This window comes from Carlito syrichta, unplaced genomic scaffold (genome assembly GCF_000164805.1).
Source record: "Carlito syrichta isolate Samal-C Ts95f unplaced genomic scaffold, Tarsius_syrichta-2.0.1 Scaffold303008, whole genome shotgun sequence".
Classification (NCBI taxonomy): Eukaryota; Metazoa; Chordata; class Mammalia; order Primates; family Tarsiidae; genus Carlito; species Carlito syrichta.
In genome coordinates, this window is record NW_007247104.1 from 384,009 (window position 1) to 398,736 (window position 14,728).

The 14,728-nt window shown below is 41.3% G+C and overlaps 1 protein-coding gene across 1 annotated transcript in view; it reads left to right on the forward strand.

Moving 5' to 3' along the window:
- Nucleotides 1-618: 618 nt before the first annotated feature.
- HERPUD2 (HERPUD family member 2) overlaps nt 619-14,728 on the forward strand; it is a 93,180-nt gene continuing 79,070 nt past the window's right edge. Inside the window, exon 1 of the mRNA XM_021712004.1 lies at nt 619-715. Coding sequence (XP_021567679.1) covers nt 679-715 — 37 coding nt within the window. The 5' untranslated portion in view covers nt 619-678. The remainder of the gene's footprint in view (nt 716-14,728) is intronic.

Genomic DNA, 14,728 nt, shown 5'->3' on the forward strand with positions numbered 1-14,728 from the left:
CCAAGTAGCTGGAACTACAGCCGCGCACTACCATGCCCGGCTAATTTTTGATTTATTGTAGAGATGAGGTCTCGCCAAGTTGCCCAGGCAGGTCTTAAACTTGCGGGCTCAGGCAATCCACTCACCTCAGCCTCCCAAAGGCGCGGGATTACAGGCTGAGCCACCGAGCCTGGCAGCAATTGCTTCCGGAGCGCCTCATTTCTCATCACACCTTCTCTGCTAGGCTGCTCAGTGACTCACAGCAGGAAGAGAAGGCATTGGTACCAGACTGCCCCCTAACACTTCCTCCCCCATGCCCCCAAAATAAAAAAGTGACAAAAAACTGGCTTGAGGTCCTTTGGGCTGTTGGGCCCATCACTTCTCTTTGTTTCAGTTCCTTATTCTGTAGAAGTTATGAGTAGAAATGAGAGAACTAAATTTCCTTCAGGCTCTAAAACCTCTGAGTCTTGATCCTGGGCAATGGTCAGCTCATACCCCTGCCCTCTTCCCACTCTGCAGAGCAGGCCGGTCCTGGATCCCAAGGGATGAGATCTGCACCCACTCCAGGCCCTGCAGCTGCCATCCTGTGGCATGCCTGTCCTCCTGTAGGGAGCATACTTCAGCAACCCTCTGCCCTGTGCTGACTACCTCTGTGCTTTCCTGCTGTCTGCTTCATTCTGTGGATCAAGCCTGCTCTCAATGGCCATTTTCACCAGATTCTTTCTCTGTAAAAATGGTAAGTAATAAATTTAGAGCATTACATATACCAAGATGCTATTTATGTATTTTATTTTAAACTTCATATGCTGGCCTTTTATGTGTTTGCTCTCAGATCTATTCCAGACCATCTTCTATCTGGGCTTTGCATCCTGGGGAACTGCATTTTTCAGGCTCATTTTCAGACCAGCCAAAGAGAGCCAGTGATGTCCACTGGAGAATGAGAGGAAGGAAGAGACCAGATGATGTCTTCCCTTCTCCCTGCCTCAGATGCTGTCTGACAGGGTCTCATCCATGTTTCCATTCTCTGCCAAATAGCCCCTTCCTCCACTGCTCCAGCTTTACTTGGAAGGGCTGCCATGGTTCCAGGTTCTTGCTGGTAGCCCCAACTCCTGGACTCTAGTAAGTCTGCTTCCTCCCTCTGTTCTCCCAGCCTCAGGGCTGATAGTGACCTCCTGCTATTCTCTGGCCTCTGAAATCACAGTATCACATCTAGCATGGCTTCTGTCTTCTGATTGCATTCTGAGCCAGTCAATGGAAAGTGTGTGGAGAGCCTGTGGGAGGAGTCTGTCAGTGCTGTAGCCATGTCTCCCACAGTGCTAGACCCACTGTCTGACTACGGATACCCTGGGATCAACAGTGGTGCCCAAAGTGCAAATATCCACCAATCCCCTAACATTTCCTCAGTCTTAAGCATGCAAAAGTTTAAGACAAGTCCTCAGTCCATCTTCCATCCATATTTCTACTCATAACCTCTCCTTGAAAAGAAATGCTGGAGCCTGTAGCTAAAAAGCTGTCCATGGAGCAGATTACGTTCTTTCCAAGCTTTGTATTTTTCTCTTTTTGTATAACTTAATTTAAATGTTTTTGCCTGCGTCTCTGTTTTTTTCCAATTCATAGACATTTTGGCAATGGCTATCATTTTATTTTATTATAACTCACCAATCTCTTTATTTTATTGTAAGTCACCAATTTTTCCATGAGATTAGGTTACTTATATAGTAACCCATTAGTTGCAATTACAGTTTAGTTATCATATCCAGGTCTCTCCAGACTGTACAAAATCAGGTTATGTTTCCTTTTAATGTCCAAATTGCAAAGGTAAAAACAGGCTCTTAGCTTGACCTCAGTGGCCTCCAGCTATTTTGGGGTGTCTTGACAGGATGTGTCATTGGTGCTCACAAGCTGCCATAACTGCACAGATCCACCTGGTCCTTTCTCTTCTGCTCTGGCTCCTCTGCGTCTGCTTCTGCAGGGCCACTTGGAAACCCTCAGTGCTGTCACAGCCCATCACTAGAGCAGTGCTGACTGAGCCAAAAACACAGTCCTGTGCTGTGCTGCCAAGGCTGCCAAGCGTGCCAGCCCTTGGGTTTTCATAGCAGAGAGGGGTTTTATGCACAAGCAGGGAAAATGGCCTCTCCTTTCAGCTCTGAACTACATTTTGTCACTTGGGATCTGAGGCAATGATGCTTGGGACTAAGCATCACAAAAGTTTCTTATGGATAGTTTCCCTACCTTCTGACCCTTACTCACCTAACCACTGGGGTTTAAAGCCAAGTCCAAAGAGCTAGGTAAAAAAAGAATTCAGACCATTTCTCAAACCTCTTCCTCTTAGTTCTTAGCTGTCTCAGCAACTATACCCAACTCTACTCCCCAAATCACAAAACAAGACTTTCCAATTACATCAGTAAGGCAAACAGACGCTTGTATCTGTGGGGATAGTGGGGAGTGGTGACTCACATCTATAATCCTACCATCTTGGAAGACTGAGGTAGGAGGACTCCGTGAGCCCAGGAGTTTGAGACCAGCCTGGGCAACATAGAGAAACGTCATCTCTACGAACATAAAAATGAAAAAATTAGCCAGGCTTGGTGGCACCTATAGTCCCAGCTATATGGGAGGCTGAGATAGAAGGATCACCTGAGCCCAGAAGGTCAAGGCTGCCATGAGCTGTGAGTGTGCCACTGCACTCCAGCCTGGGTGACAGAGTGAGACTATAAACAAACAAACAAACAAACAAATAAATAAATAAAATTAGGTTTAGTTGGTCAAATATATATTTTATGCAGAACTTAATAATTTTAATTCACTCTAATAATGGAAATATCTAGTTTTAAACAGATTCTGAAGAGAAACATTCCACATCCCAATGTCTTCCTCACAAAAGCCTGAATTTACATGAATGTTTATGTTAAATAGCTCACAAGAACTGCACAGGTGAGGACCTGCTTGTTGTGGAAACCAAGTAAGAGATCCTCTCTGGTTCCCATGTAAGGCTGGGGTTTGCAGCTGTGGTTTAAGAGCAAAGCGTGTGGTTTAGCAACGTTCTTGCCTTTGTGAGGCCCAGTTTTGCCTCAAAATAGAGCTTCTACTGTTTGTTTCCTGGTGAAGCTAGTAGTACTGAGAATGGGGACTGGGTGGGACATCGACCTCTCAAGACATTTATCATTCTTTTATTTAACACTGGCTATGTCCCATCCTGTTAGGGGCTTTGGGAAACAATAATAGTTTTTATTTTTTAATTTTTTTGAGTTAGAGTCTCACTCCGTCACCAGGGCTGGAGTGCAAGTGGCATGCTCATGGCCACCCCAGCGTCAACCTGCTGGGCTCTGGCAATCCTTCTGCCTCAGCCTTCCAAGTAGCTGGAACTACAGGCGCGCGCTACTACGCCTGGCTAATTTTTTATTTATTGTAGAGACGAGGGCTCCCCAAATTGCCCAGGCTGGTCTCAAACCTGTGGGCTCAGGCAATCCACTCGCCTCGGCCTCCCAAATTGCTGGGATTACAGGCTAAGCCACCGAGCCCAGCCATAATAGTTTTTTAAAAGTATAAAACATTCTCTTTAAAAGTTTTCAATAAAAAAAGATTATTTATGAACACCCAGCCGAGGCACTCCTTAGTTTATTCTTAACATGAATTGCCTCACTCAATCCTCATGTAGGTAGAAGCTACCACTAGCTTCATTTTACTCATGAAGAAAGTGGAATATAGACAGGTTGAACAAGTTGCTCAGAGACACAGCAGAGTCAAGATTCAGACCTGGATAGCCAGATTCCAGGGTGTTTGCTCTTATCTACTGCACGGTTCTTCTCATTTCCTGCAAGTAAAAATTCTAGGACTGTTGCCAATCAGTTTACCGATTTCCCTTCAGTGCTTGTTTATTTTGAACACAGCAAAATCTGTAAGTTAGTATTAAAGTTGTTTCTTCATTGACGGGCAAGAATAATACAGTTAATCTCACCAAATCACAATGTTCTGTTTTCTGAGTAGAGATTTGGGTTAAAAACTTTAAATTTCTAAAACAGAGATTCTAAAAAATTATCATGAGTTGTATTTATATCACTGGTGATGTAAATGTAGAAACTGTTTTATAAGTAGCTGCCAAACTGTCTTCCAAAGTGGCTGTATCATTTTGCATTCCCGCCGTTCCTTTTGCTCCCCATCCTTGACAGCCTTTGGTATTGTTGATGTTCTGAATTTGGGCCATTTTAACAGTTATGTGGTAGTATCTCACTATTGTTTTAATTGACATTCTCCTGATGATAGATGTTGTGGAGCATCTTTTCATATATTTATTTGCCACCTGTATGTCTTCTTTGGTGAGGTGTTTGTCAAGATCTTTGGCCCATTTTTCAAATGGGTTGTTTGTTTTCTTATTGTTGACTTTTAAGAGTTTAAATATAGAAACGAGAACTAGAAGAAGATTTTTACTAGAGTAACCAGGATAAACAAGCATTTTATGGGCTACGTTGTAGTAACTTTATTTTTTCTAAGTTTGATAATATAGAAATCTATATCTGGTAAAATAGTGAGGGATTGTTTTCCTATAGGAGATTTTTTTTTTTTAAAGCACAACAAAACTTCCTTAAGGGTTGGGCTGTTAGATAGTAATGATGTTGATGGTTTGTTAGATATTAGAACATGACTCATGCTAGGTGATGAAAGATAGCACAACAAAGTGATTAAAAGCATGGACACTGGAGTTCAGATTCCAATGTTGCTGTTTATTATTTGTGTGACAATGGGCAAACTACTCAACCCATATGGGCCTCAGTGTTAATCTGAAAAATGGGAAGAACAGTATTATCTACTGTTATGGATTGAATGTATATATCTCCCGAAATACATATGTTGAAGCCCTGACCTCCCAGTGTGACCGTATCTTGGGGCCTCTAAGAAAGTAATTAAGATTAAACGAGAAACCAAAGATGGGGCCCTGATTCCAAAAGATTAATGTCCTTCTAAGAAGAGACACCAGAGAGCTCACACTCTCTCTGAGGAGGACATAGGAAAGGCCATGTAAGCACACAGTGAGAAGAAAGCTGTCTTCCATCCAAAGGAAGAATTATCACCAGATACCAACCCTGCTGACCCCTTGATCTTGGACTTCCAGTCTCTGAGACTGTGAGAAAAATGTCTGTTGTTTAAGCTGTAATATTTTGTAATGGCAGCCCAAGCTGACTCAGACACCTACTGGGCAGAGTTGTTGAAGAATTAAATGAGTTGATATATGTGAAGAGTTTTGCATGATGCCGGGTGTGTGGGAAGCACTATATAATAGTTAGCTGGTATTGCTGACCACAGATCTCTGGACCTGGGGTTTGAGAATTGGTGATGCTGTACACAAGCATAGCATGCATAATTCTAGGTGTGCATACTGAGTTTTGAAATATGTATTTGAGTAATTGATTTAAATTAATAAAGTGGGAAGACATTTTCATTCTAAAGTCAACTCAGTCTAATAAAAGTAAACATGCCAACCTCGGTTGGGACTTAATCTCATGCCTTTCTCCCGTTCTCCTCAAGAGTTTGAATTCATGCTAGTTAAAAAAAGGCACCCCATCTCCCCTTCCCCAAATAAAACCTCAAACCAACAATAGTTAAGTTGTAATGAGTCTCTGGGGAAAGGGGAAGCAGAACAGGAAATGTCTGCATAGATAAAGGAAGTCTGGAAAGCATAGATGATGGTTGTAATTTTAGGAATTCAAATGTAAATGGAATCAAGTTGAACTCTAAGTTTAGAATAGTGGAACTGAAATGCTTAAATGTTAGTCTTTAGATTATCTCTATTTTCTTTTTAATGTGTTCAATTTACACACAGTGTTTGGATCCTTTTGTCTTCATCTAATTATTCTAAAAGTCAATTTAGGATGGAAGAATCAGTTTCTGTGAAAGTTCAGAGAACTGTGGAAAAAAAGAAACAACTTTCAATAAATATTAAGATATACTTCAGTTTCAAAGTATTGCCTTTATGGGGAGAGAGGAAGAAGAGTTTAAGTAGGAAAGAAAGAGAAACATGAAGAAATAGAGAGGAAGAGAAAGGGAGAAAAAAATATAAAAAGAAGAGAAAGAAGGAAATAGAAACAAAGGAATAAAAAGAGTGTTTATTTATTTATTTTTTTAATTGGGGGCCCGGCTCAGTGGCTCAGCCTATAATCCCAGCACTTTGGAGGCCAAGGTAAGTGGATTGCCTAAGCCCGCGGGTTTGAGACCAGTCTGGGCAACTTGGCAAGACCTCGTCTCTACAATAAATAAAAAATTAGCCGGGCATGGTAGCACATACCTGTACTTCCAGCTACTTGGAAGGTTGAGGTGGAAGGATTGCTGGAGCCCAGCAGGTCGATGCTGGGGTGGCCGTGAGCGTGCCACTGCACTCCAGCCTGGAAGATAGAGTGAGACTCTGACTCAAAAAAAAAAAAAAAAAAAAAAATTGGTTCCATAAGTTTTGAGGGGTTTATTTATCAAGTTCATTTGTAAAGTTCCTTGGGGGGTGGGGGGGAGGGAAGGAAACAATTTTCCTCGTTCTTTTGAGATTTAGATATACTCATCAATCAGTGTTTGTACTACTTTCACAGCCCAGACCCTGGGAAGAACAACTTTTGGCCTGTGGGAGATTTGGCACTGTGTTTAATATTAGCAGTAAGATTTAGGCTGGTGAGTGATAGTCCCACTTCTTCCTTCTTTGAATGTTTGGATGGAGAAGACCTTCCTTGAGCTGGGTGAGTCCATCCTGCTCACCACTTACAGTAGTTCCTGGATTGAGACTCTGTAACTACTGTTTCCACGGTGCTTAGGTGCTGGTAGAAGCCACCTGTGAGATGGTGGTATTCAGGGCCACACATGTGGCCCATATGGCAGACACAGAGAGAGATTTCTTCAGCTCCCTTCCTGTCTTCTTGAAGCTAGCATCTACTAAGAATATACCTTTTTAGGTTTTTTAAATCTGAGAATAGAGAAAGAAAAATCTAATTAGTTCAATCAATATTTATTGACCATGTACTCTGGACGGGCGCTAGGGATAGAGATGGGCATGGGGAAGATATCAAAGTTCCTGCCTGCTTGAGTCTACAGCTAGGAAGGCAGTCAATATCCCTTATTTGCATCATGTTTTGTACCCCTCCACCTCACCAAACATGGTCACAAATACTTAGATTGTTTCCTGTCCCCTTTGAGTAAATAAAAAAAGAAATTTTTGATGAGTAGGAAATAAATAATCTGAAAGGCAGACTATTTCATTTAAAATAATTTTTTTTTTTTTTTTGAGTTGGAGTCTCACTCTCACCCAGATTGGAGTGCAGTGGCCGCTCCCGGCCACCGCAGCCTCGACCTGCTGGGCTCTGGCGATCCTTCCGCCTCAGCCTTCCGATTAGCCGGAATTACAGGCGTGCGCTACCACGCCCGGCTGATTTTTTGATTTATTGTAGAGATGAGATCTCGTTGCCCAGGGGGGTCTCGAACCCGCGGGCTCAGGCAATCCACTCACCTCAGCCTCCCAAAGGCGCGGGATTATAGGCTGAGCCACTGAGCCCGGCTTAAAATAATTTTTTAAATTAAAAATCCCTTAAATATTATTTCACTTTAACTCAACCCTCATGCAAGCAAACAAAACAAAACAAAACAATTTCTCATCTTTAAACCCAGGAACTTTTACAATAAGGATCTTTTTCAACAAGGTCAGCCCTTGTAGCCTCCTGATAGGAAGTTCATTCTCTGGCTTTCAGCTGAAGCAACCTCTCTCCCTTGCTCCTTACCTAGTTCCAAGTTCCCTGGCCTGCATGGCACACTGGGTCCATAGTCCTTGTGGCGTGGAATCAAGAACAGGAAAATGTGTTCCTTTTAGTTGCTCTGGTTGCTTTGGGGCTCCATCTTCACCACCTTCTAGAATCAGCCTGAAGTTTTACCATGGTTCCTTGGTAATGGGTTGCCTATCCATCTCTACTCTTACTCACCGGCAGAGCACAGATTATCTTTCAGGTGTAACCATCCCTCGCCCCCAGGGACTCTAAGGATAATGACAATCCCGTCCCCCTAAGTGATCCTTTTAGGGAGATACTTGTGTCTTATTCCACAAAAGAATGAATGCGTGAAGAGCGTGGCAGCAAGAACTATATTATTTCCTTGCTTTTAAAATGGGACTTGTGGAAAGATATACATACTTTTTGCATCTGCATGTGGAACATGGCATCATAGCAGTCACCTTGTAATCATCATCAAGCCAGCTTGAGGACGAAACTGACAGACTGATGATGGCAAGGCAGAAAGTTGGAAAGAATTTGGGTCCTTGATTATGATCAAGCTGCTGAATCAACTGACCCTGGAACTACTCAAGATGTCTCATATAATACACCATATATTCCTTCTTTCAGTTGAATCTGTATCTTCTGTTACTTATACCTGAAGGCCTCTAATATGCCTGCCTATGTCCATTAATATGGAAGCCCAAGAATCTCAGCGGGTGGTTGTAGGTAAATTTTTGTTTGGCTACTCTACAATTTCAGGAGGAGGAAAATGACAGGATAAGGAATTCATGCTGTAGGTTTATTTATTGTTAATTGAACTTTTTATTTTGACATAAGTGTAGATTCACATGCAGTTGTAAGAAATAAGATATAGCAACTGGGTGTGGTGGCTCACACCCATAATCCCAGCACTTTGAGAGACTGAGGTGGGAGGACTGCTTGAGTCCAGGAGTTTGAGACCAGCTTAGGTGACATAGTGAGACCCCATCCCAATAAAAAATAAATTAACCTGGCGTGGTAGCACATGCCTGTAGTCTCAGATACTTGGGAAGCTGAGGCGGAAGGACATGCCTGAGCCCAGGAGGTCGAGACTACAATAAGCTATGATCATGTCACTGCCCTCCAGTCTTGGCAACAGAAAGAGACATTCACCAAAAAAAAAAACAAAAAAACAAAAAAACAAAACCAAAAACAAACAACAACAAAATATATGTATATATGTTTCCCCCAATAGTAGCATCTTACAAAGCTATAGTGCAATATCACAATGTCAATTTCCACCCTACCACCTCACTTCAGAGCACATCCATGTATATATAGTTTATATTTTGGGTTTCATAATAAGCCCTTGTTCATCTGTAATATGGGTATAAACACACACACACACACACACACACACACACACACACACACACACACACACTAAGCGTTCATCCGGAGAACAAGCTCCTGCTTAAAAACAAACAAAATAGTATGAAATTGATCATCTATAATAAATATACCTTTGATATTCAAATTATGTTACTTACATAGAGTTTTATACTTTCCCAAGGCACTTTCCAGTCCATGCTTTCTCATAAGTCTTAAAACAGCTCTGATTAAGTGAATAAATGAATGAAAAATGATGCATCTATACATCAGTAATTAAGGGAGGTATGAGATAGGCACTGCCACAGAGGAACTGTTAGAGAAGGAACCGTGGAGTCCTATGGCTTAAACTGCATGCCTCTGCTGGGAAGGGCTGCAGACTCCTTGATTCAGGCCTTTCTCCCTCCCACTGGCCAGTCCCTACCATTATTTGATTGGCTTATTTATGGCCATTATTTTATTTTTATGTACTTATTTTTGAGTCGGGGTCTCATTTTGCCACCCAGGCTGGAATGCAGTGGTACGATCATGGCTTACTGAAGCCTTGACCACCTGGGCTCAGGCAGTACTCTTGCTTGGCCTCTCAAAGTGCTAGGATTACAGGCATGAACCACCACACCAGGCCAGAATGGACAGTTAAGTTTTTCTTGTCAAATGACAGGATTGGTTCTGGAACAGGTGATTTTAGCATCGTGCTGAGTGGTGTTACAGATGATGGGAAGCATTGTATAAAGAGGATCCTTTTGTACTCATCACCAGGGTTTGTGATTTTGTGATGAATTTCATGAAATCTCATGGGCTTTGTTGGGGAAAATGTGCAAAACAAGAATGAACAAGGAAAGAGATGAGCCAAATTTCTCTGCTGGACACCTGGTGGGTGGATGTTCCAGGAGAGGGATCATGCCCCCTTGCCTTCCTTCTTGTAGGACAAGAGTGAGGACAACCCAGTGGGTGAGAGGACAATCAGACTTCTTGAGTAACATCAGTTTGGCATTAGATACCAGCTCTTTACAGGGAAGGTCAGCTGTTCAGCACCTGAAGATGCTGGGGTCTATGGAAGGGAGAAACTGGTTCCATGAGTGGTTTGTGTTCAACCTTTCCTGTGCGGATAAGGTTGGGGGCCCAGGCCCAGCTGGCTTGTTGTCCAGGCAACCTCCCAAGGAGCTACCTAGGTTAGTCGCTGCCAATCCTGATTGTGGCACCGCCTGTCTTATTCCTGTTTAGCACAGAGCCTGGCATACAATAGGTACATGAGCAATGTCTGATAATTTAATGAATTAATACACTTTTGTGCTAATTAAGAACAAGTGGTTTTGTTCTTGATAGAAGGAGAGAAGGACTACTAATAAACACTGTTGCTTCCATTTCTTGAATCTGTCTGTATGTGCATTCTGCCTCTCCTTTGGTAAAACCTCTCTGAAGAATCCACAACTCTTTGAGGAGGTTTTCTGGCTCAAGATTGACTTTTATTGAATTCCTACCATTTCCTCGCACTCTGGCAAATAAAGCCAGTGTCTGGGATCTGTTACGCCCACACTGAGACACTTGGTGAAGGACAGCTCTGCGGGCGGCAGCAGCCCTGGAATTTCCCACAAGTGCTCCTCTGACAGTCTTTTTAAACCTCCAGTACTTTGATCAAATTAGATACAAAGCATAATGGGAAGTTAGCCACTGTTTATACATTTTTTTTTTTTTTTAATGAAAACAATTTGAAAAATTACATCCCTTGAAACAATTTTCTTTAGGGCAGTGTTTCTAATCTCATCACGACTGAGAACTCTTTTTAGATGATTTCACCCACAGAATCCCTGTTTTGAAATAATTTTGTTTATAAATAAACATTTTTATTAAATAGTAATGAATTTATTTTCCCAAGAGGAAACCAAGGAGTCGAGATTTGTTTTCTAACTAAAAATCATCCTTAAGGCTTCCTTTTGAGTAAACAAACAATTACTTTTAAACTTCCTGAAAAACTGAAAAGAACTGAAGGAATTATCCTCTGTCTACCCTGCCTTCCTCCCCCTCTCTTTCCCAGATACTTGCTATTAATTATCTCAACTGGAAATTCTGGGTATTCTAAGATTGAAACTGGTGTTCAAGGGGGTTCAAGGCAGATATTAATAGCATAAAATTAGCAAAAGCCTGGGACTTCTCTTAGGTCTTTTGCTATTAATCTACCCTTCTTCCTGGTAATGGTGCTCAACTATGGCAGTTATTCCAGACTCAAGCTCTCCCCAACTAGGGACAACTAGCCCCAGCCTTCTGCTAAGATAACATGAAAAGCGGCAATCAGCAAGCTGGCATGGCCAACACCTCTCATCTACAGAACTGTCCCTTGAGATGTAGAATAAGTCACTTGTCCTCTCTACATGAATCTCTCCACCATGGTTTTACTTGATTTATGGTACAAAATTGTCATTTTAGAATAGGGAAACAATTCTCAAGCAAGGGCATAACAAAGTAATAAGTAATACTTAGTATTTTCTAAAAGAAAAAGGAGTATTTCTATCTCCTTCATACATTGCTATAGCGCTTTTTTGGGAAAAGACGAGAATCGATAGGAGCTTGGAAATCTGACCTTGGCTGGCATAAGAATATAAAGAATCTGGTACTTCTTAATTTCCCATTCAGGATCTCAGTGTTCCAGGAAGCAGTTTGCTCAAGTTCCTTTTCTCCATTGAGCTCTCCTGAATGCCCGGTTTCAGTGCCTGGGCATTGCTGCCAAGGATCCCGCTGGCACATTCAGCTGCCATTCAAGGAATCAGCCCTCCACACCGCCCCACACTTGGAAGTTTGTCTTACAGCATAAAACAGGTGGAAGGACATTCTGCCTTTAGAGTTCTGCTGGCATGTCTTGCTACTTCTATTGCCCAATGCCAAGAATGCTAAAAATGTTTTGTGTATGTTTGGGGGTGGGAAAGACCAGATATTACAGTGAATAGTAGTTAACTTGCTGTTCAAACAAGATTCCCAGGGCAGCTGTTATAACTAAGGCAGCAATAACTCTAACACTTGGCTCTGTTGCTAGGATGGATTGACAGAAACTTTGGACAAATCATCAAAAAAACTTTGCTCTTATAATACTGTTGAATATACTACAGATGGACTTAAAGATAACCGAATATTTGCTAATATCCTAACAAGGAAGTACAATAAGCATATTCATCAACTAGAATTGTATTTACACTTCTGTTTCTAAACATCTGTTTTCAGTGAAGTCATTAGTAAGTGCTGGCAAAAATTTGAACTGACACGAGATTTGCAATCTGTAGTTACATTTGAAACAGTATTACCTTTTTATGTGCTGACACTCACAATCTTATTTACAGTAACAAATTAGCTTTACAAAAGAATTATAAATTCTAATTTGTGAACTTACCAATTGTTTGTCCTTCATCAAAGACTTTAGCCCATGCTTAATTTTTGTCTTCATATATACATATACATACACATAAACAATCTTTTTTATCTTTTGTATGAAGAAAAAGATTGAATTAGTATTTAAATGGTAGTTATTTATACTAAATTATGTTTACGCTTCAGTGAAAGATAAAAATGCAGCTAATTGAAATAAATTATTCCCGGAAAGAGAATTCTCAACAAAAAGTTGTATTAATATCAACATTGTCAGTTAAACCTTCTCAAGATTTCCTAGATCTTATTACTGCGTGTCAGTTTAAAAAAAAAATAGTTCCATGGTTTTGCCTTAATCCTTTCCTTTCTGTTGAACATATCCAGACCAAGATTAAGCAATACAATTGCCCCCATTCCAGAATGAGTTTAGCATGGGCATTATTGATACAGTTAATGATCCTGTATCACCAGCAAAGCATAGAATTACAATTGACCTTGGTTTAAGTTGACTTACATTTTAATTTGGTTGATTGCTGCGGAAAAGTGGACACACCATAACAGCCATCTGGCCTACCCTGTTTCCTTTTATCCTGGCTACTAAGCTGTTGGCTTACCTACTGTTTCTCTTCTGTTCTCTCTAACTGCCTCCTCCTTCCTGAGTCAAAGTCCAACATGGCCCTCTGCTGTTGTACTGGCCAATCTGGTCTGTCCTGCCCAGCAGCTGCCAGCCTTCTCTGTCATTCCTGGTGCCTGAACAGGCCCAGTAGACTCTGCCAGGTCTGCTGTTAACTTCCTAACTGATGCCTCAACGGCTCCTGTGGTGTCTTCTTCTGCCATCACATTTTACTTCTGTTGCAGCCCCCAATCTCCACACGCTTGCTTTCTGCGTCTGCTGGCAGCTCTCAGCTCAGTTCCTACCCACATATCGATAAAGCCAAACCACAAGGTCACCTCTTGGCCCTACCACTCTGATTTTGGTCATGTCTCTGACTTTGGACACAGCGCTGACACTTGATCTCCTTGAAACTCTTTCTTCGAGAATTCTTTACACCTCATTACTTCAGGGTCAGGGCATCCTACTGGGCCCTGCCCTAGGTGACGCCTCCTGCCTCGTGTTCCCTTCTCTTACCACTTCTGAGGCAGCCCATCCCAGCAGGTTCCCTCCTTGGCTCAGATTCATTTGGATGCTCTTGTTACCACCTGCTCATCTACCCTCCAGAATTGCAGTATTTTTTGAACAGGTTGAAAGTGTTGTCTTTGCTCACTCTGCCTAGGTGATATATACCTGCTCATCAGAGTAGATGTGACTAAATCTAAGTGGGGAAAATGAAACTTGCTATGAGGCAAGAGTTATGGGAAAGGAGGTCAGATGAGAGACTCTAAGTGGAGTTTTTAATAGGAGTAAGAACCAATAGGAGCGAAATGAAAGACGGGGGCAAGCGGAATACGTAAGAACAATGTGTGAGCAATAAGAGACTATACCTGACTCTCAAATCCTACCTACTCAGAACCTTGACATTTGACTGGTTACATGTCCTATGCTCTTAAATGGACATAGTTTAGCAACCCATTTTATTTGATGAGTAAATGTCCTAGAAACATTAATGAAAATAAAATTCAGAAAAGAAGTTCTCCAATTCCTTAAATATAATTGGTGAAGTTCATGGGGGTAACCCTGAGACATAAAGCCACAAAGGAAACCTACAACTTTAACATGAATTTGAAACAATTTTGTCATATTTCCAAGAGATAATATAAGGTATGTTTGAGAGTAAAATCTTGAGAAACAATGTCTTAAAAGGTTACATGAAAGGATGGTTTCCACACAAATAGATTGTTTCTTTCCAAAATAAGGCAATACAGGACAACTCTTCAAGCAATAAATTCAGATGAGGATTATTTCTCCATGAAAATGAAGGTGGAAAAGACTTTTCAAATGCAAATTATCATAATAATCCACTATTTATATACATTTATATTTTTAAAAGCATACTATTGATGAAAAGGATATTAAATGCCTGGACAATCACCAAGATTGATTTTCACAGCTTTTGCACCTGTGTTGTCTATATACCTGGTCACACTTTTAAATTTATTATAAGGTAAATGATGGTTTAAAAATAATTTTCTGTTTTCGCATTTGAAATTGTGGGTAGGAATTGGTAAAAGTGAGAAGATGGGGGAGAGTGGCATTTCTGTATTAATATAATGCTCTCCCCCCACCCCTTTTTTTTTTTTTTTTTTTTGTTGGAGTCTCACTTTGTCACCCAGACTGGAGTGCAGTGGCCGGT